General features: G+C 47.5%; 1 protein-coding gene across 5 annotated transcripts in view; it reads right to left on the reverse strand.

The window, feature by feature from the left end:
* Positions 1-23284, reverse strand: part of FAM135B (family with sequence similarity 135 member B) — a 216657-nt gene that overhangs the window by 100029 nt on the left and 93344 nt on the right. For all 5 annotated transcript variants that reach the window (XM_019624056.1, XM_019624058.1, XM_019624055.1 and 2 more), the window contains exon 3: positions 2240-2319. In XM_019624056.1, the coding sequence (XP_019479601.1) occupies positions 2240-2319 (80 nt within the window). The remainder of the gene's footprint in view (positions 1-2239; positions 2320-23284) is intronic.

Consider the following 23284-nt stretch of genomic DNA (forward strand, 5'->3'; position numbering starts at 1 on the left):
TGTGGGAGGCGTCTGTGAAGTTCATTGAACTGAGAGAAATCTGGCTTCAATCAAAACGTCATCCATTTGACTGACAAGTGTAAGTGCAGTGTATATTTTAGGAATAAGATAGACCATTTGAAATCAATTACACACCCGTACACGCGTCCATATGTATAAATGTTGACACATATAGATTGACCATTCGAAACCAATGATGTACATATATACATAGTATATGTACATATAGGTATATAATAAAATTATACATGCATATGTATATATATGCCGTGTGTGTGTATATATGTGTCATGTCTTATGTTAGTACTAAGAATAATGAACGTGGTGTTCAGTTTGAGTGCTGAGGCACAAAATGGAATTTCGGAGTCCCCATCATCCTTTGTTAAGGGAGAGTGGCCCCCTGTTTCTGCCTGTCCTGTCTCACTGTGGGCAAGCCCCTCCCTGTCATCAGGGAGCGTGTGCCGCCTGCTCTGACTTGGACGCGCAGACCCTGCGTCTACACGGTGTCCCGATGTGGCCACAGCAGGAGGAGCCTCTCGCAGCCCGTGCCACTCCACGGGGACAAGGTGCTCCCACGGCAGTGCATGAACCAGGGATCTGCACGCAGAGGGTCACGGGCTGGGTCCTGACCCAGGTGCCTCGGCCACGCCTGCACCTCACTCTCCAGCCTCCTCAGGGTCCGTCCTCCCGTCTGGCCCTGAGACTTCATGTGCAGCCACATCTTTCCTGGGACAGCTCAGCTCTCCTGCACCTGTGCCCTGGGCTCCCTCTGTCTCACTGATGTGACATCACTCTGTTTACCGTCCCCTCTGATCACCTTCATCTTGGGGACACCTCTGTTGGCTCCTTCTGCAAGCTGTCCTCAAGCACTGTGCTAGGGGCTGCGCCACCATGCTCTCAACCGCCCTCCCGCCCCAGCAGCTCTAGACAAAGTCTAATTAACCTCAACAAGGTAAAAGGAAAGGGAAGGCCCAGAGGCAGAAGGGCTTTTCCTGGCTCTGAAGTGTGGCTCTAACGTAGATGAAGGGGGCGTTCACGTGGCTCTCTGAGTCTAGGTCCTTTCTGTGGCAAGACCTGCCTCCCTCCTCATCAGATTCCTCAACCTAACATGCTCTCAGGGTCACTGAAGTCACAGGAGAGCAACAGGCAGGCATCACGGACACGTTCCCTTTCATGGTTTGGAAGAGTCAGGGACATCCTGGCCTCAGGGACTCGTTAGAGGACCACCTGTAATTTAGACTTTTCTATTTCTGGGACTGTCCAAACCCTGTGGCCCTGAGATTCACACGGAGCATGAGCGCAGAACCCCCACACTGTTTCCACATCCGCAGGGAAGTACCTCCCTCCGGCCCCTCCCCACAGCTCCCTGAGCAGATCTGACACTGTTAGTTGTACAGTGTAGTCACCTCTTCACATACCAGTCCCTTCTATAATGCTGCGGTCTTTCTAGAATGCTAAGAGGGGAAGGGATTGCTCTTAACTGGTAGGAGCTCAGAGCCTGTCGTAGTCTATTCTATGATATGCAGCTCACTCACACAAGAACAAAGCAGCAGTGTTCCAGAAACCTTCCCCCAAATCACCTTTTTAAAATACATCAAAAAAAAAAAAGAAGAAGAATGCAATGCATGTAGATTATGGATACATTTCACATGGGGAATTATTATTATCTCCACTCACAGAATCTAATCATAAACATCTAGCTTGGAAAATTAAATGAGAAATTGTTTTACATCTACAGAAGCCACGCCTGTATCATCTACATACTTGAAGTGTGTTTCCATATCACGTGGCAGCCAGAGAATAGATATATTTGAAAGGAGAACCAAACTGTACAATTCTGCCCCTTAATGTATGAGGCAACATCTTGTGTTTGAACAGTGTTGGGTTTATGTCATCACAGTGCTTTCCTTCCATCTGGCTGTGCCTGTGAAGCTAAGTCAGTCGGCTCAGCGTGGCACAGCGTGGAGGGTCAATGCCCCTCCCCCAGCCAGGCTTATCCCCAAGTGCCAGCTGCTCCTGGGACAGTGTTTCCTTCAGCCAGGTTCCCCTCTTAACAATGTACACCAACCGTGGGTCTCCATTTCCAAAATCCACTCACCCAACATCCAACAATGACTCACGGAGTGTCTCTCCGGCCCGTGCAGCCTGCTATGCCCAGCATACAGTGATAAATGAAGGTTTACCCGTGGGGAAGGTTTACCAGTGGGGACAAGCACCTCACTGACATCCCCTTGCTTACCTGTCTGCCCAACCACGGAGGCGCTCAGTCTGTGGGGGATCCTTGAGGACACCTTCAAGGTCATTCGGATCTGGTAGTACCTAAGAAAAGAGCAGAGGACAGGCTGCTGAAGATCACACTTCTTATTATTGACACCTTGTAAAAATACCTAGACTTCATCCTAAAAGTCAGAGGCAACCGTGGAAGTTTCTAGGCAGCATGCATGCTCATCTGGAATCAAAGAGAGGTTCGTTGTCAGCACATTGGGAGAGAGACGGGATGGGGCCAAATTGGAGACAGGACGTTGAGGTCACTTGAGATCATGTGAAATACATACAAGGTTGGTGGTGATGGGAATAGGAAAAATAGGTCACATGGCACAGGTACATTGAGGGCTGTGATTTTTCTATAGTCAGAGAAGTCCAGGTTTTTTGCATGAAACTTGAATGCATGGTGGAAAATTCATATATAAATTGAGTGGCTACCATGTGGCAACCCAGATAAATACTTCCTTTAGAAGCAAAGCAGCTGAGTTGCTACTCCTGGGGGCATAGCCAAATACTGTTACCATGTACTTCTGTGTCCTGATTCTCACTATGTCACCTCCATTTCCACATTCTGTCACTTCCTGTCATCGCACAGGTCCAATGTTGTCAGGAAGCCCTCTGAGCTGTCCCCTTTGGCACAGGTCCAGGAGCTCTGGGTCTTGTGATTCACGACCCTTGGAAACATTTCTGGCATTGTCAGTGTTCTCCCCTTCCACTGATTTCAAACCCACTATGAAATGGAATGGGAATAAAAATAAGTGAAATCGATGTAAAACAGACCATGAACACACATCAGTCTGCCATGGCCCATTGAGACCACGGCCGGGGCTCTTCTGCTGTGGACTCTGACGCACTGTGAATACACCCATAGAATGCTTCTGTCGACATTCTCGTGTTTATGTGTCTGGTGAACCGAGGTGTCGGGCAAAGAGCAGTGGCCCTGGATTCATGTAGCTTGGGTTAACATCATTTGAGAGCTGTGCGACTCTGAGTACATCACACAACTTCTGTGAACTTGTTTTTTTTACCTGTAAGATGAGAATTAAAAAAAAAAAAGATAACTGGCGTAACATTTGCTTCCAGGAAAGACGGAGTAGACATATTTTCCCCTATTGAGTACAACTAAAACCTCTAGACAGTGTCTATGAAACAAACAAGTGCAGCTTCTTAAAGATGGAGAAGAAAGCGAATGGTCTGGGGGCCTCAAGATCCAAGACACGACATGTTGGTGAGTTGTGGCCTCATACGTTCCAGAGAGAAGCCAACCACTCAGAAATGCTAACAGCTGCAGACAAGGCGCCTCCCCCCACCTTGCAAGAGAAGGTCTCGAGTCTGGGAAGAGGTTTTCACTACCAGTGGAGAGTGATGAGAATCCCACCTCCCCTTGGTTTAAGTGGAAGCCATGTGGGCAGCCTGGCTGTCTACCCCCATCCCGGAGAAACGAGAGCACAAACATGCCCAAGTGATTCTCGACAAAGGTTCAAAAGCAATTCAATGGAGGAAACAGGGCCTTTCCAGTAAACTCTCCTGAAGGCACTAGACATCCAAGGGCAAAACCAAACCCAAACAAAACCGAACGCTCAACTTAAATTTCACGCCTTGTACAAAAATTAACTCAAAGAGGACGACAGACTTAAATGCAAACTGTAAAACTTTTAGAGAAAAAAATGAAAGCAAGCTTTGAAACTTAGAGCTCAGCAGAGTTCTTAAACTTGACAGCAAAAGCATGAGCCATAAATTTAAAAAATTAATAAATTCAGCTTCATCAAAATTAAAAAAACTTTTGTTCTGAAAAATGTTCTATTAAAAGGATGAAAAGACAAGCTCCGGGGCAAAGGAAATATTCACAGACCCCATGCGGTGACTGATCCTCAATCGTTCCGGTTCTGTGTTTGTGCATTTGCCTACTTGTCACTCTTAATTCCTTTGTGGTCATTCACAGATGTGCCCACAGTTCATCCTGACGTTGAACAAGACAACGCTCTACCTTCTTTTTTCAGCCCTCACCCTGTCCAAAGTGTCTCTTTCAGTCTGTTCAGTGCTACTTTTTTTCTTTAATGTTTGTGCTTTTTGTTGGTGACTCTGCTGGTTAACATGGCCCCCCGCAGTGCAGGGCTGAAGTGCTGTGTAGTGTCCTCAGCGCAGGAGGCTGTGTCGTGACTTAGAGAAAATACAGGTTAGGAAATCTTCGCTCGGGCCTGAGGTACTGTGCCGTTGGCCACGAGTTCAATGCTAAAGAATCAAATACACAGTATGCAGGGCCTTTGTACAGAAACATACCTGAGCCAAGATCAGGTACTGAACAGCTGACAAAATTGCTGTGACCAGGGGCTCCCAGGAACCTGACTCTGTATCTGCCCTACGCGCAAACAGCAAATGACAGTTACTGCCACCATGAAATCCACACGGGAAGTGCAATAACTTGTAACCACAAACACTGTCACCGGTGTGTGGGACACTGAGGCAGAGTGAAAGGTTCCCGCCCTGCCTGCAGGAGCCAGCAGCTTCTCAGCAGTCGCTAATCGCCACTGCACGGACGTGTTGGCTGTGTACTGCTAGGTCTTCCAGTTGTTCAGGAAAGACAGAAATTTGCACTTTTTTTGATAAAACAGCTTTAAAACTTTTATATGTTGGTTCCTAAATCAATGACGATGACAACAGCAATAATAGCCACAGCAAAAACAATTAGTGACAGCAACGATGGCCCCACCCATAAAGCAATAAACAACAAAGCAATAACAATAAAGCAATGTGTGGACAGAATAGAACGTTTTACAGACTAAGCCAGCAACCGCCAAACTCTGATTTATACGACTGTAAAATGTCACTTTGAGTGTCTCTTTAATAAGAGACCTAGGCATTTGAAGCATTTCATCATCAAGGAAAGACAAATATATCACCATCACCACCACCATCACCACCACCACCAGGTGTAATATTCTAATGGCTTCTTCTCTGAACATAAAAAGAGACAATCATGGCCAGAGACTAGGCATCACTTTTCCATGAGACCGTGCTTGGAGCAGTCACAGTTATGCTCAGGGTGTAGAAGGCATCACTGTGCCAGGCCCTATACTAGGAATTCTCAGGTATGCAATCTTGTTTGATCCTCCGTACATCCTCTGTGAAAGGAAGCATCCTCTCAAGCGCCAACCGCGTAAAATGTCAGGCCATTGGAGACACCTAACGACTTACCCAAAGCAGCGAGGCAAGCAAAGGGCAAACCTGACTCTGACTTCAGAGTCAGGTTTTTTTTTTCCCTCTACAACTCACAGGACTCACATTTTGTTGCATACATCAAAACCCTCGTATAGTTAATCCGAAGCAATGTCTGAATTCTTATTCATTTAAAGCACGGGCTGCTACTGAATCTTATTCCAAGGAATTACCATGATCTTGAACTTCAGGCGCTTTATTGGAATATGCTGAAATACGTTTCAATTTGGCTGATCCGTCTGGGCTCTGTCCTGATGAAACAGAATGCTTCGTCCCTTTATTAATTCTTTTCTGTTTGACACGATGTTTCTTACAGATTGTAAATTCATAAACAATGTCATACATGACATGATGTCATTGGAAACCTCTGATGAGCTTACCATGATTTCCATCTTAAAGATAAGAAAAACCAACCTCTTCGAAGGGATTTGTACACATCCAGTAAATAATGTTAGCAAATCTCCAAGAAGGACCGTATTGTTTCATATGTGGATGTCTGTTAACTATCTTAGAGCCACCTTCTTCCAGCTGGGGTCACTCAAGGAAGATACTATGAAGAAGGGAGCGTTTGGCTCAAGTCCTTGGAGAATGAGCCCGTGGTAGGAGATGGTGGGGGAAACAGTTCCAGTCGGGAGGAACAGAGAAGCTAAGACCAGGGGCTGGGAACCTTCAGACACTGGCCTGGCACGTCAGAGTCGTCTAGATTTGTACAGGATTCCTTTCGAGACATGATAATAAAAATAGTCACCCTGATTGACTTCTGCCTGTAAGAGCGGCACTGAACTGTGTCCTTTACATAAAGTGGGAGGCAGAATGATGACCCTTCCAAAGACACTTGTGTCCTGATCTTCAGAACCCACAAGAAAAGAATTAAGGTTGCAGGTGGCATTAGGGTTGCTCATCAGCTGGCCTCAAAATAAGGAGATTGTTCTGGGTGACCTGGGTGTGCCCCATGTAATCTCAAGGTCCTGCTAAGTGGCAGAAGGGGGCAGAAGAGAAAGAGTGACAGGATGGTGCAATCAGAGGACGACTCCACCAGCCCATGCTGGCTTTGAAGGGGCCACCAGCCACGGAGTGTGAGCATGGAGCCTGCAGGAGCCACGGAAGTCCGGGGAAAGGACTCTCCCCTCGAGCTTCCACAAAGGAAGGCGGCCCTGCCAACATCCTGACGTTAGCCTGGTGAGGCCATTTCGACTTCTGGCCTCCAGAATCATTAGATAATAAACGTATGTTAATTTAAGCCACTAAGTTAGTGGCAATTTATTACACCAGTAATACTAAACTAATGCATATAGGCTTTCAAATGTCCTCCTCATGACAAAACCAATAGACGGGAACAAGTATCCCCATGTTAACCATGCACAAACTGTGACTCAGGAAGGTTAGTAATGTCCTGTAGTCACGCAGCTAGTTGGTGCAAGTTTAGGGATTAAAACGCAGGGCCATTTGACTAAAACCAATCTCTTATGTGGGGAGGCAAAGCCTCGTGACTCAAACTCCCTAAGCTCCCTCGACTTCTCCATCATTCATTCACCACCAGAAACTCAATCACACTTGCTCTGATCACCAATATATTTCCCTCTGTTTTCTCAAAACCACTGTGAGAACAGCAGTGCTAACTTCTGTATTCCTTACAGCTCTTCCCACCATCCTAAGGACAGAGAAGAAACACACCGAATAAATATTTGTTCTCGGTTGATCATGGAAATATCCGTTATCACCAGCTGCTGGAAGGGACGAGCCATGACCTCATTTCTGTATTTCCAGCAACTAACAGAGTGCTGGGACATGCTGGCATCCAATCAGTGCTGGAGGAATGAATGAATGAATGAATGAATGTTCCAATAACAGAGATTCCCTCAATAAACCACAGGTTATTCAACCCAATCCCAACATCTACAACTTTGTGTGTGTGACTCAGAAGCAATTTTTATAAATCGAATAAACCTAGACATAATATTCTATAATGGGAATACGGAGATCCATGACATTTTGTCATAATCACTTTCATGTCAGGTATGTCATGAAACGGCCAGTCTGACCCAGCAACGTTTGACCTAAACTTGTAAAAAGGTCAAAACTGAGCCTGAAGTCAGAACGCCTCATCCCCGAAGCCAAGGAGGCAAACCTAAGGTAATAAGTTTGGGCCTCTTCCCTTGTGGGTGACAACATCTGTACCAGCCTCACAGAATTGTGACAAGGCATGACAGGACAGTTCACATAAACCCCTTGCCTTGATGCTCAACCCCCACATTTCATTAAAGAGAAACTATAATTACTATTACCTAAGACGTGTGTGAAACAGACACCCTCCCCCATCCACACTCCTGATCTTCCCCCCATCATCACTGGTGGGGTGAAGCTGAGGGGTGGGTGACGGTCTGGGTGGGACGAGGTTCAGACATGCCCGTGGCACGTAGTACTGGATGATACAAAATGGCGGGCGCAAGATGCAAAGCTCTGCTGTGATATCACTATGCCCACTGGCTGGGAAAAAAAGGCCGTCTCTCTGAGTTTCCTGAGGGAATATTGCGGAGTGGTTACGAGTGTAAACTCTGAAACTCTGCCTGTTACCGGCCGTGTGACCCAACTTGACAGCGGAAGACCAGCTGATCCTGGAGTGAAATCCTCTGGCCTCGTGGGGAAGCCGGAGATGCCCTGCCAGTAAGAGAGGTCTTGGTATTGCAAAAAAAAATCACAGAAAACAACGACCCAGAAAATGCCCTGTATATTTTTTTGTTATACACTCAAGGGCTGATTCATCTGTTCTGACAGGATCCACCCACCACTACAGGACTACAGAACATTTTGTTGGCTTCTATTGACCTTGATAGCAAATAATGAGATATTTTTTCAAGAGAAGGTCGCTCTAATATTTCAATAAAACTTGTCTGGAGACTTGGCTATGGTCAGAACTTCACAATTATAATAATTCATTCAGATCCCAACGGCGTTCATTGTGGCGACCAGGAGCCTGGTTCCTCTGTCCCCATCTCCTTGCTGACCTGGAAGGGTCTGTGTGGTTCCCGCTGTGAACCGTCTGCTCAAAACCCATAATCCCCTCCTTCCTTACAAAGGAAAAATGGATTTTTTTCAAGGACAGTAATGTGCCTACCTTAAATACCCATCTTTCTCTCTCTCTCCCTCTCTCCCTCCCTCTCTCTCGGGCAGAGAGAGTTAGCATGCACTAGCTGCGTATAATACCCCATGCACAGTCACTGCACGTTTAAGGAACATGTTCCCTGCCGTGCGGTGGTGCATCAGTAGTTCACAATTGTATGCTCTTTGACTTCAAGTTGGTATCTTGAAATTGGCCATGGTGGTACCATGAAAAATCCACCAAGGTTACCAATCATTTTTTTCCCCCTTTGAGTCAGTTTTCAAACATCCGTCAGCACACCACCGCTCCACTCTTTTAACCAAAAGAAATATGAAACCCAAGCAGGGTAAACAAGTGGGAATTCTGGAGCAATTCTAAGAAGGTCATTGTTGGCTGAGACTCAAACTGTTGAGCCTTCAGGAAAAATCTATTTTGTTTCTCAGAGACACCTCATTGCATAAAGCTACTCTAATTAGGCTCCTGGGGTAATTCTCCTCTGAATTGAAGTGAAGAATGACCTTTACAAGGCGTGTGCCCTTTTAGCACAGCCTCGGAAGTCTGAACAAAATGTCTATCTCTTTCCCCCTTTTCCCGCTTTCTCATTCACATAAAAGCCAAAACAAAACCACAGCAGCAATAACAACAGTGATGTTTTTGGGGGCAACTTAAAGTTTTGTAAACTCTCTGAATTTGTTTCCTCAGTTGCCAAAGGGGATATCAGTTACTTCCTGGAGTTGATATAAATAGAAATAAATGGGTTTCAATAAACGAAGGATATTGTAACCGCTACTGTTCTTCGTACCTATTGACCTTGAATTGTTCATAGCCAAAGACCCCTATTCCGAAGAGCAGCCCCTTGAGGGAGTCGAATCAGCAACCCAGGGAGCCTCGTGGAAGATGCTATATATAAAACCCGAGGCTGCTGAGCTGCTGGACCACTGGGAAGTGCCTCCCTTCGCGGCGTCTCCCTCTGTGGTTATTCACACTGCCTGGTGGCCCTGTCATTCCTGCCTAATGAGTCCACCAGATGGGGTTTCTAATCTGCACGTGAGGCCACGTGTCCATGCTGCTCTCAGGAAAGGTGCTGGCACCTGTCTCTGCGGAGCGCAGACAAAGCTCCATGTGCAGGTAACGGGAAAGCTTCTCCCCGAGAGCCAGTATAAAACGGGACTCGGCCCGAGCTGCCGGGCACCAAGCACAGGCTCAACAGGTGTCAGCTGGCTTCCCTTTGGATCTGAGGTGGCATTTGATTTTCTTCACATGCATGTTGCTTGATTAAATGAGGTTGCGTGGAAGCAGGCTTTCAAGCTTCTCGCACAGCTTGAAATGACACGGGTAATTTAAAGCCTCAGACCAGAAAATCTGCTGTGCAACATCACGCTGTGACAGGGGTCTCTGCAGAGACAATGCTTCTAATTGGCAAGACCGGATCTGGCAAGCAGCTCCCAGCAGTCAGCGCGGGAGGCCAGGGCTGCGAAGCAAATGAAACCCTCACAGGTCTTCCAAGCAGAGGGAACAAAGACCTGGCTGGGGACCCGTGATGGAAACCCAGAGCTCTCGCTTTCTTTCCCCTCCGGCAGACCAGGGGTTAAATACCGGCTCTGCCCCTTCCTGGGGGTGCCTGAGCATGAAAACATCAATTTACCTCTCCGAGCACTGCTTTCCTCATCTTAAAAACCAATCATTGTGACGAGCAAATGTGACACTACACGTAGGACACCTGGCACAGTGCAAGAGCTGCTGTAAGCACGAAGTCCTTTTAAGGCTGGCATTGTCCTTATTGCCATAGTGACGACTTTTCCAGATGTTGCTATGGGAAGTCGACACAGGAAGGGCGAGGAAGACCCCCAAAGGCCGCCGAGACAGTTTGCAGAGTCCATGCTGGCACACAAGATGGCTCATTTTGGCCCGTCGTCCAATCCACTGTCCCAGTACATTTGGACATCATTTCATTCTTGGATATATATTGATTTTAAGTGAGAAGAGAAGACCTTCTACCAATAGGTGGATAAGTAACCTTACCGTTACTTTCAGATACTTCATAACTATTAACGATAGCAACCGCAATATCAGAGTAAGAACAAAGCAAAACACCAGTTCTTACAAGTCAGCCTTGAGCTGGGCACCATGCTGGGTGTTTTACATGCTTTGTCATATTTTACCTGGAGAATTGTCATGAAAGATGGTCATCCCCTCCTCCGCTATTCCTGTAAGGGAGCTGAAGTTCCAAAAAAGATATCATACTCTCAGACTTATCGCTTCCTAAGAATTTAGATGGCAGTTCATGGCTACAAAACTCCAAAGATACAACCACAGTACTCCAATTGGGGGTCAACTCATACGTACTAGCCAGTAGCAAATGTAACTGGGGTACAGTGATGACTCCTCATAGCATGAAGAGCACATATTGTGCCTGTGACAGGAAAGGGAAAAGCCACTGTGAGCTTTCTGTCAACTTCATCCATATTCTTGCTACTTGGTTATGATCAATTCTAAATTGACCTGTGTCAGGTACCAGGCACCAAGACGGGACAAGGACACAGAGATGAACGATACAGCAGTCCCTACCCTCAAGGAGCTTGGGGCCTGGCAGAGGAAAAAAGCCAAGGCCACAAATAGTCATTCTAATCCTAAGGAGGCTCTCGGAGTTTCTGAGAGAGTGAGATAAGGGCAAGGTTAGCTCGGAGCAGGAAGCCTTCAGGAAGAGGCAGGGGTCCAATCACGACAGCAGTGAATGAAAACCGGTCCCTACGAGACAGCAGAGCATACGGGAGAGACCTCACATGCCAAGTGACAGGGGTGTGAACCAAGGGATCAAGGCTGGTGAAGACAGCCAAGTGGCTGGAGCAGAAAGCCATGCCTCTGATGTCACCATTGTCAGCAGAGTCGTATTATAATGCCGGTCTTAGGGGCACCAGGCTGGGACTGTGCTCAGCAGACCCAGGGTCCCTGCAGAGTCAGAGCGTGCTCCTCCAGGGTCAGAGGGCAGGGTTTGAGTCAGAGCCTGACGGACAGCCTTGCAGCCAGAGATACTCCGGCACAGAACTGGGTGTGTGTTGTATATTGCTACGCATGAGTTCACCTGACTTACTCGGGTTTGACCCATTTCACAAATATAAGTTAGTGCTGCCGAAGTTTACATGCCGTCTTGGCTCACTCTTAAAGAACAGGCAGGGCTGGGCCAGGCTGAGGGAGAAGGAACAGCCTCTAAGGAGAAAAGACAGCTCCAGGACATGCGGAGGGGGGTCCCTGAAGAGCGAGAGTGTGTGGGGGGTCTGAGGGGAACTGAGTTGGACTGGAGAACGAGGAACTACAACTAGACATTTCTTCCCAAAATATTTATGCTAGTATCTGCTACAGGTGGCCCCAGCTACCCTCCACCAGAGGAACGCAGTGCACTGGTTAAAGGCACCAACTGTGAAACCCAATGGAACTTACTTTAAGTCTCAGATTCATTACCCTCCAGCTGTGTGACCTTAAGGATGTTTCTTAACCTCTCTGAGCTACAATTTCCTCTTTTGTAACATGCAGATGAACAAGGAGACCCAACTCATAGGGTTGAGTGGGAGTGACATAAAAGAATGTTTAACATAGCACAGAATAAGTCTTCAATAATCATTAGCTGGACAAATATAACTATTACCATTATTATTCTAATAAAGAAAGTCTTTGCAGAAGGCGCTGTGCTATATTGTGACGGTATGGTCTTTGGAGCCAAACCTGGTTGGAATTCTGGCTCTGCCACCTACCAGGTATGTGACATTAGGAAAAGCATTTCACCTCCCTCAGCCTCAGTTTCTTCATTTGTCAGAGAGAGATAACAGCCCATCTGGTAGGTCTGTTGTAAGGAATAAACGAGATAATATAGGAAAGGTGCCTGCACACTATATGTACGCAGAAAATACAAGATGCTTCAAGCATCATTTTGGATGATGCCACCTTCTACCCTGCCTCCTTTTGGAAAAAAAAAAAGAAACAAACAAACCCAATCTAGTAAGAGTCATACTTCATGTGTGGACCATGATGCCAGGTAAACTAGGTCATAAAAAACAGCCACATGGATGACTGACATATAGACAGAGCTAGATAGATAATAGGTAGATAGATAGATAGATAGATAGATAGATAGATAGATAGATAGATAGAAGATAGGTAGAGGGAGGGAGGGAGGGAGGGAGGGAGGGAGAGAGAGAGAGAGAGAGAGAGAGAGAGAGAGAGAAAGAATAGATAGATAATAGAGAGAGAGATATGATAGATAGATAGATAGATAGATAGATAGATAGATAGATAGATAATAAAGAGAGATGGATGATAGATATAGATAGAAAGATAGATATATAGATACATAGATAGACAGATATCAACAGACGATATACAGACTTGCCAACTCTCCTCTCACACGAAGAATCCCTGACCAGTTCCCAGCCCCTTCCATCAGAATTCATCTCTTTTGAAGAAAAAATGAACATATGGGACTACATCAAACTTAGAAGTTTTTTCACAACAAAAGAAACCATCAATAAAACAAAAAGGAAGCCTACTGAATGGGAGAAGATATTTGTCAATGAGATATCTGATAAGGGGTTAATATCCAAAATATTAAATGCTCATGCAACTCAGCACAAAAAAAACCCAAAAACGAACAACCCAATTAAAAAATGGGCAGGGGATATGAAGAGACATTTCTCTAAGGAGGACATACAGATGGCCAACAGGCATATGAAAAAAATGTTCAACCTCACTTAGCATTAGGGAAATGCAAATAAAAACTACAATGAGATACCACCTTACATGGGTCAGAATGGCTATCATCAATAAATCAACAAACAACAAGTGCTGGCGAGGCTGTGGAGAAAAGGGAACCCTGGTGCACTGCTGGTGGGACTGCAGATTGGTGCAGCCATTGTGGAAATCAGTATGGAGGTATCTCAAAAAACTGGAAATGGAACTACCTTATGACCCAGCAATTCCACTCTTAGGTATTTATTAAAAAAAACCAAGATATTAATCTAAAAAAATATATGCACCCTATGTTCATTGTGGCATTATTCACAATAGCTAAGACTTGGAAACAACTGAAATGCCCATCAGTAGACGACTGGATTAAGAAACTTTGGTACATTTACACAATGGAGTATTACTCAGCTATAAAGAAGAAGGAAATCATACCATTTGCAATGATATGGATGGACCTAGAGAACATTATGTTAAGTGAAATAAGTCAGTCAGAGAAAGACAAATACCATATGATCTCACTTATACGTGGATTCTAAGGAACTGAATGGATGGGAGATGTGGATGGAGATAATCTCAGAGACACAGAGGAAAAACTGAGGGTTGTTAGTTGGGAGGGGGTGGGGATGAAGGAGAAGGGGAAAGGATGAGACAATACAAATTGGAAACTACAATATGGCCTCAGGGATAGAAAAGACAGTTTGGGGAATATAATCAATAATGTTGTGAATATTTTTTATGGGGCCAGATGGACTCATGTCTTGTTAGGGAGACCCCTTCATAGTTGGTATAGAGGCCTGACCACCGCACTGTATATCTGAAGCTGATGTTGAATAATATTGTTATGTCAACTATACTTATATTATGTATAGTCATGGGACATGGAGTAGAGAGTGGGAATGGAGTCAATGGAATTATAATAGATAAGCATGATATCGGGGGTGGGAGGGCAGTAGATGGGGGAGAGGGTTGTTACTTTGTGAGGGGTGAAAAGGATAACTACTGCATTGTTTTGTACACCTGAAACTAACAATAACATTTTTTTTAAATTAAAAAAAAAAAAGAATTCATCTCTTGAGAAGAAACTGTCATCGCCATAGTTAATTTTCATCCCTTGGCCCTCTGTGTCTCTTAATTGCCTTTTGATGTGAAAACTACCAGGAGCTTGCAGGCATTCTGCAGCAACCTTGAGTGTGTAAAAACTCCCATTCCCTCATCAATCAAATCTTTATTTCTGCAGAACCGTTCAGACAGAACAGCACGGATGTCCCTCAGCTCCGTCTGTGAGCCACGTGCTCTGTAACCACTCCAGGGGGCGCGGGGTGGGGGGGGTCTTTTAAACCAAAAGATCGTCATATGAGGCAAATGGCGGTCACAGAACTCCACGCAGGCGGAAGCGAGGACCCAGCGCCAGAGCAAGGCCCTGGCCATCGGATGGGCTTGGGGAAGCGGCCTGCCCTGCACAGGTCGGCCATCAGCACCTAATGGAGCAGCAGAGGCTGTGAAGCGCTCGGCACCCTGCCCGGCAGTCACAGCTGTGAATTCTAATACAGACGTTACTGTGCTGCCTGGAAGAGCCCTGGGCTCAGGATGAGAAGACCCGAGTCAGGAAGCTTAACAGGCAGATGACACAATCTAAATGCGAAATGACTAGAACGGCAGGAAGAAAAGGAAAGGGTTCCCAAATGTTTCAGAGAAGAATGCAGAGTCTGTTTGGCAAAGCAATGGGACTGAAGCCAGGATGCCAGCTGGGACGTGAGTGTGCCCATTCCCCGGGCTGGTACACAGCCTGTCCTGAGGTGGGCTGCTTGCTCAGTCTCTCCAGTGCCGCCCCCCGCCCCTCTCTGCTGGCTGATGTAGCTCGGGTAATGTCAGTCTCCAGTGGACAGCACCCCGCCACTTCCCTCGGTCCTCCATGTCCTTGAGGACTGGGTGAAGCAAACACCCGGCCAACGTTCACAGTGGCAGAGCCCGGGGGGGGGCTCCTCTCCCCCAGGGGTCCACGGCAGGTGCAGAAGACACACCATGACAGCAATGTCATCAACACCTGCCCTGCTCAAAGGCACTGCCCTTTACGAGTAAAAGTGGCACAGCTACCAGCTGCCAAGCAGTGAATCCCGCCATGCACCACTGCGCAGCCCAGGGGACCCCTTTTCCTCAGGCTTCCATGAACCAGCTAAGCATGGTTATCTTCATTCTATCGATGAAGAAAATGGCTCACAGAGGTGAAGTGCCTCCCCCAAGGCTCTGTGGCTGCTAATCACCCAAGCGGGGGTTCAAAGCCACTCTGTCCATCCTCCAAACCTGTATGTCATCACCTCCCACCCCACAGTTTCTTAGCAGGACTTATATTCTGAACGTGACTGAACTTCATGCAATCGATCATCTCCAGAGTGAGCTGTCAGCCAGTCTCAATAAATCTGTCTTTTTTATCCCCATGTTCTTGGCACATCACACACGCAAGGAAAAAGTTGTCTGACTACAGGCAGGTCCTCGAAAACAAAAAGTGCTGTGTAACGAGAGACTCCCATCATTAATGCATTATTGCAACAAAGAAATATACTTCGCCTCCTTTGGTATGCACTTTGTCATCTGACTCAGGCATACATGGTATTAACTGAGGATCTTTGGGGCATTTGAATCAACAATGTGTAAACTCCAAATAGTTTATTCAGTTTTCAAGAAATAAAACATCTCTACTATCTTCAAGATGACAGAAAACACTTTCATTTTTTTAAAAAAAGCTGGTCTAAAAGCCAGCATCATCCCAGGTGACCGAGGAGCACAGAGGCTCAGAGAGGTTGACGGACTTCCCCAAGGTCACACAGCAAAGAAGGGAGCCAGGATTTCAAAACAAGGTTCAGACTCTGAACCACAAAACCCTGCACTATGGGAAGTTCTCCCTACGCTAAGCACAGCACAGCCAATCCTTAGTCACCTCGCAGCGATGACAAATCAGAGGAGACTTGAAGACAATCTTCACTCCAGAGTGCCCTGTTCTATTCCCAAAGCCCTGCGTTGGGTTTGGCTTGGCCTCCGCTGCTCTTCCAGCAGGCTGAGTTGCAGTTGGGATGAAAGACTTCCGACAGAGTTCGGGCAGGGCCCCGCAAGAAGGCTGAGATGCGTTCTAGTAGGAAGATGCTCCCTGGTGTGCTGTCACGGGCTGTGCATCCAGAGAGGACCGCTCTCGCTCAGCGTTCCGGCAGTGACAGTGGCCTTACCGCACTGTCTGAACTAAGGCGCTCCTGCCTGGGGCCGCATTCCTTCAGCCAGCACTCCTTCTGGCCTCTTGCCTTCCGCCAGAGCCCAGCTCTGTTTTAATTAACTTCTCCTCTTGAATGTTACTTTCTCCAAGAGCCCTCTCCTGAACTCTCCATCTAAATGAGGTGTCTCCTGTCATACTTCCTACGGCCACCTGCTCTTCACATCACAGCACAGGTTTCAAAGTGAATTAGTGACTTGGAGAGGGGAGTTTAGATTTAATGAGGTCTCTCGTTGGACCGGAGCTGCCTGAGAGCCGGGACTTTTCTGCGTGGGTTGTAATCATGAACGTGGCATTCAGAACTGTGTCAACTACACAGTGGACATTTCAGTAAATACTGTTTTACTGTTCAATACATGAGGAGGGTCAACATATTTCAACCCACATCATCCATTTACCAACAAGCTCTAAATGAGCTCCACTCAGTGTCAGCCCTGAGTGGCAAGCTTGGGAAACGGGAATTGATGGGACCTGGGTGCCAGGGCCTTGCTGTATGATAGGGAGGTGGTTAGCATAAATGTTAAACAAAGGAAAGCCTGCGGAAGGGCCCTGAGCCAGCCTAAGCCATCAGAAAGTGTCCTGAGCTACGTGACATCTGAGCAACCAACAGAATGGTGAGCAGGAGACGGCAGGGCACCACTGCGGGTGGGAAGCTGGCTCCCAGCAGTAGCAGGGGTTGGGGCAAAGCTTGGAGGCAACAGAACCCCAAAATCCTGGCTAAGCCCTACTGGTCAGGGTGGGTGGGGGCTGACTGCAAGTCAGCTGCCAGAATCACAAGCAATCCTTGGTTGGACAAGAACGTGCCCCCTAATTCATTCATCTGAACCCCTTCAGCTTTTGAGGACTTGGTGAGGCCTTGATAGAACCTCCCTTCTGGCTCTATCTGGAGGCACACCCTACCCTGAATCACCTGCTCTTTCAGCTAAAACATCTGATACCCCAAAACTGGAGGGGAACCGCAACCTCTGATTCTCAGTTTTTCCTGAATTCTCTAAAGGCAAACTAGCTTCTGCCTTGGAGGGACTCCCAGATCGCCTTGCGTGACCTCTCCGGCCTCAGTTTCCCCATCACAGAAGGCGGGTGTGGCTAGGACTTGCCTCAGTTTCCGTGAAGATTAAGCAAGGCCCTGTCAGTGCTCGGCGGGGGGCCAGGCACGTAGCAGGAGCTCACACATGTGCATCACAGTCCCACCGTCCGGCAAGGCGACGGCAGCTCCAACGGAAGGTCTTGTGCTCGGCCCTTCTGGGTCCGACACCCAGCACCCTGACCGGCACACAGGGAGTGATGACAGTTTGACGAGTGATCAATGAGCAGAAGAAGGAATGGGAGGAGGGAGGAGAAGGCAGGTCTGTGGTCGAAAGCTGGCTCCTCCAAGAGCAGCAGACAGCTCACTCGGGAGACAGGGTCCCCCTAACATGGTGTCCCAATCCACACCCAGATCGGGGTGCTTTCTAGACAGAACACAAACCATCACCCCTGTGGTATCGACAATCGATACGCCTGCCATTGGCTTAGTCACTAAGTGAGGGAACAAAAGTGAAGACAATGCTTAGGCGAAGTCTGTATTGTTCTCCACAAATGTCAGTGATGCGTTTCTCATCATCATCATCACCATCATCATCATCATCGTCATCACCATCACCACCATCACGGTTATTCCACAATTTACCTAAGGGAGCACGGCTGCTGGTGACCGGTACATCCAGGATTCCAGCCTGCACCCGGCTCACTGCGAAGCTATTCTGCTCTTGTACCTCCTTGGCACTGCTGGCTCCACTTTGCCCATCTTAGCCTGCAGAATAGGGTGCCTGTAGGGGCCCCCGAAATATCTCTATTGAGAGTCGGTCTATCCATCTATCCACTGCTTCCTTCCTTCCTTCCTTCCTTCCTTCCTTCCTTCCTTCCTCTCAACAAGTATATATAAAATAAGTAATATGTGGTCCTCCCTATGTCAAATATTAGGGCACTAAACAGGAGGATAAGGAGCGGGGAGGAGAAGAACCGAGCCAGCTTGAGCTGAGCCCCTGCTATAGCCTAGGGGTTCGGCTGAGTGTTTTATCTACATGATTTCATGTCATTATCCTGGAGAAGCAGGTACTGTCTTTCCCATTTTACACACGAACAAACGGTCTTCAACAAAGAATACAGCAAAACAACCCACCCGAAGCCGAGGAGGCTACTCCGGGAGGGTCCAGGGTTCCATTCCAGGTCTGTCTCCTGTCCAAACCCACGTTCTTGAAGGATGCCATGCCACTTCCCTTCCAAAACCCCCACCCAGGGCCCCTCCCCCACATGGCTCACCACCTCACTGAGGAGTTAAGAACTGAGGAGGCTCAGACACACACCCTTCACCGTTGTCGCTGTCATTTCACGAGGACAGTTACTTCAGAGTGAGCTGGAGAAGGCCCTGCTCCACTCAGACATCTTGGCTGGCACTGTCCAGCCGTGGTGCCATGGAGAAAGAGGGGACATCGCTTATCTTTTCTGCTGCAGTCAGACCTCTGGGGCTCTGAATTCCCCACAGGCTGTCAAATCTGGGACACCTGGCAGTGCGTTGACAAGCTCGAATACTCCAAGCCTGGCAAATTAAGTCTCAATGACGGGCCTCCAAGGAGACACACACTGGAGAGTCTCAGAGGACCATTTGGCTTCTGTGTCATGAGGGGACTAGAGAGGGACAAGGAGAGCCTCAGGGAGGTCACACCGGGAAGACTGCTGTGCAGATCCAGTGGGTTAAGCCCGAGTACAGCGGAAGTGAGAAAAATCATAGTCTGGATATACAAGTATTTTGAAGTTAGAGCCAAGAGGACTTCCGGCTAAACAGCATATGACAGACAGCGGTCAGGAAAAGCCCTAAGATTTGGACCTCAACACCCAGAGGATAGAGAGAGCGGCCACTGGCTGAGATGGGTTCTGGGTGGGAGAGGTTTGCGGGGTGCAGAGCAGGTTTTCAGTGTGGATGGAACGAGTTGAAGAGAGGCCTTTTAGATAGAAAAATGACTGCAGATGGTCAAATGCCGACCAGGGAAGTCTGAGGAGAGGCTGAGTCATTATCTAAATCTGGAAGCCAGCGGCACACAGCCCGTATTTAAACCCATGGGACTAGGTGGCCCAGGAAGTCAGAGCAGACAGAGAAGCGTTGCCAGTTGTATTGGTTAAAGCCTGAGAGATTGAATGGGATGCATTTTAGTAAAAGACAGGGTTACTTTGCCTTAACCATCCAGAATCATGCACAGTCTTCCATCGACAGCTTATTCCTTGTATTCAGTAAGTACAGCTCAGCCCATGGACCCGGGGCCCCTCCTGGGACCCACGTATCCATTCACCTTCTCTTTGTCCCATCTCCCTCTCCCTCTGTCTCTATAAACAGTTGTCTAAAGATTTGTGTCCATTGGGGTTGAGGGAGGCCGGAAGAAATCCCATTTCGGCATCCACGGCTTTGCCTGATCCTTACTGTTCAGTGTTTTCTCAACACCATGCACTAAAAGAGTATTAGGATCTATCCCAGCTATTAATAAAGTATACCGATTCCACGTCATCACTGTTTCTTACAGTTCCATGACTCTCTAAGCCATGGGAAGGGAGAAACCTCAAAAACTATAATCCATAGGATTTGGAGTTCAATTAGAAACCTTTTTGTCACACTGCTCCATAAATGTCTTCTTCATCCCAGCTCAGGTAAGTCACCTTACCCAATAAATATGGACTCACATACGTGAGTGCTGACTATGTCCAGGCAGGCACTGTCTCTCCCTGCTATACCCTCTTCTCTTCACCCCAGCAGATGATGTTCTAACCCAAACCTGACCACCCCCCTACCTAAAGCATCCCGTGCTCACCCCTCCTACACTGGCCCTAAAGGGGAGAGTTCACACTCCTTGGTGTGATGTCCCCAGTCCCCTCCCCAGGAGCCTTCTCTGTCGCCATCCCCTGTTCCAGCAGGTCAGCTCTGACAGCATATCAAGTGCCCAATGACCATGCCATTTGCACATGAGCTCTGCTCTGCTCCATTTCCCAGTTTCCATGTCAGCTCTCCCCAGTCCACACTGAGACTTCCCTCTGCAGGACCAGCTCCCCTCCAGGTTTGCACACAGGCTCTGTGGCTCCCTGTTCTCATCTCACGGACAGCGGGCTCAGACAGAGGCTGGTGTTGACTGCCTGGGGCCAAATTCACAACACTGCAGGGTCCTCACACACTCCATCCCTTTGCAACCTCAGACCCTGAGGTCTCTCATTGAGGCTCCCACATTTCTCCTCTTCTGTGATTCCTGCTCCCTTCTGATGGCTCTGGCATGTCCCCAAGGGCTCCAGCTCAAACACCTGTGCATGTGTCTCCACCTTTAAGTGCACTTCAAATTGCAATTTTCCTCTTGGAGTTTAGTCTCACTATCAGAATAAAGAACAGTGCTGACAATACTGAATTTGGAAAAAAACAGCCTTGAATTCGAGCCCTGGCTCTGCCATGGGATAGCAGCCAGGTGTCCTTGGGCCTCAGTTTACCCACATGTAAAATGAAAGTAATACTATCTAGCTCACAGGGCTGTCAATAGCATCAGGTGAGTTGGTCCAGTGAAGGTCCTGGCACAGAGTCTGAGCTCCCAAAGTGACACAGGTCACTAACGAGTTCAGCCAGACTCACAGACACCCCTGAGCTGATGAGCCCCAGCCCAGGTGCCTACCTGGCTTCTGGGCTCAGACACCCCCTTGCCTCCAGACCTCTGGACTCACATCATCTCTCCCGGCTGCCTGGCCCCCTCCCCCGCAGCATAATCTACTCATTCACGGAAGGGAACAGCTGACTATCTCTGCAACGTCTCTCTCCTCTCTCCGCATCACCATTATGTAAAAGCACTGAGTTTTCCGGATTCCACAGCCTCACCATTGCTCAGCCGTTCTCCCTCGAGCTATCCCTGCCACTTTCTGCATTTTCCTCACCCCGCCTGCTCGTCATCCCCCTTGCTTCCAAAGTGTCATCGTTTCTGCCACACACGTAATCAAGTCATTTCCGCACTTAGTTTCATAGCCTTCCTTCCTCTACTAGCTGCTGACAGCACCTGCGTGCAGCCCTGCTGAGCCCCTGGCATTGCCCAGGAGATGCCATGCTCTTTCTCGCTCCAGGCCTTTGCCCGTGTTCTTCTCAGTGCCTAAGACCCCCTCCCAGCGTTTACCTAGCTAGTGAACCCCCTCCTCCTGGTAACCTCTCCTGACTGACGCCTCAGGAGGGAGGAGAGGCCCCTCCCTCAGCATCTCATCCCGGCTTTGGCTTTTCCATTCCTGGCATCGCTCTCTGGACTTACAGCTCTACCTCCCATGGTATACTGTGAGCAGCGTGAATTCACGGCTCTGTGTTTCTCATTGTTCTGCCCAGAATCCCCAGGACAGAGCCAACGAGAGCAAGAGCTCAATATCTCCTGCAGGAGAAAAGTAACAAGAGTTTATAAATCAATAAAAGAACGCTGGTCTATTTCACCAGGGGCAACACGAATGGGAATTCCATGGAGGGGCAGTACACCTTCTCTCGAGACGAGGCTAATGTTAGAGAAAGTTTTAATGGGTGAGAAAAAGGGGGGACAATTGCTCACCTCCAAGGGTTCAAAGAGAAAGAACCTTCGTCAAGGGGGTGTGAATATATTTGGTTTAGAAAGTGCCCCTCAGTGGCTGGAAGAATTCGATTCTCAATACACCATCGTCTCATTATTCAAGGCAGAGATCAAAGTAGGTGCTGGGCAGCCAGGGAAGGTAGTCTGAGCTGGATTTACCATGGTAGTGGTGCTCTAAGCTTCGTAACCCCGAGCCAGACGCTGAGCCCACGTCAGCCTCTGCCTCCTCTATGACTTGGGGATAAAATGCTATGTTCCTTGTAGGGTTGTGTGATTACAAGAGGTTATTTGTAATATTACAGATTGTTAACATTTTCTTTTCCAGGGAAATTCTGGCTGACTCTCGTAGGTTGAGACCTAGAACCTAGGAGATGCTTTCATCAAATGAAATGAGATTTTTTTTTTCCAAGAAAGTTTAGCATTTCACCTGTTTGGGGAGCACAAAGCACGCTGGTAAAAGCAAACATCTGCCTTAGTTTTAGGAAGAGCAGCAGAGGGCCAGACTTCCGAAGGCGTCTTCCGTTTTCCCAAAAGTCCCCAAACAGAAATGTCATCTACCTGCATGTAAATGTCTGGGATCTGTGGCGTCATGGAGACCAAGCATCAGCCGGATGGGAGATTTGCAGAGATTTTGCCATCCATCAAAGCTCCTCTCACTCAAGAAAATGAGGTCTACTGCCTGATGCCATGACAATCCTTAATCAGTGTTTAAGTCCCCTGAGGTTTGTAACATGCCTTTCATGGGGGATTAGGGGGAGGGGGAGCCTAGAAGATTTGGGGGTAAGCACGGGCTGTTAGGCTGAAGGCCTTTTCCTGCCTCACATGTCGGATGAGAAAAGCACTCAGAGTATTAATCTTCATCAACATTACCAGGAACTTAGAAGCAAAACTAGCAGCTAAATGTATTCATTTTCAGGGTATTTTGTTTATATTATCTGGAGTGAAATGTGTCCCAATTAATCAAGAAAAATATGTCATGACAACTTCTAAATAATCAAATGCATTTTGTATTTTTTTAATATAAAACAAGTTAATCGTCCAAAAATAGAGCACTGGTTAAATAAATGATGATGGAACCCTATGATGGAAGTCTTTGCAGCTATTACA

The sequence above is a fragment of the Hipposideros armiger genome, unplaced genomic scaffold (assembly GCF_001890085.2).
Source record: "Hipposideros armiger isolate ML-2016 unplaced genomic scaffold, ASM189008v1 scaffold_574, whole genome shotgun sequence".
Taxonomy (NCBI): domain Eukaryota; kingdom Metazoa; phylum Chordata; class Mammalia; order Chiroptera; family Hipposideridae; genus Hipposideros; species Hipposideros armiger.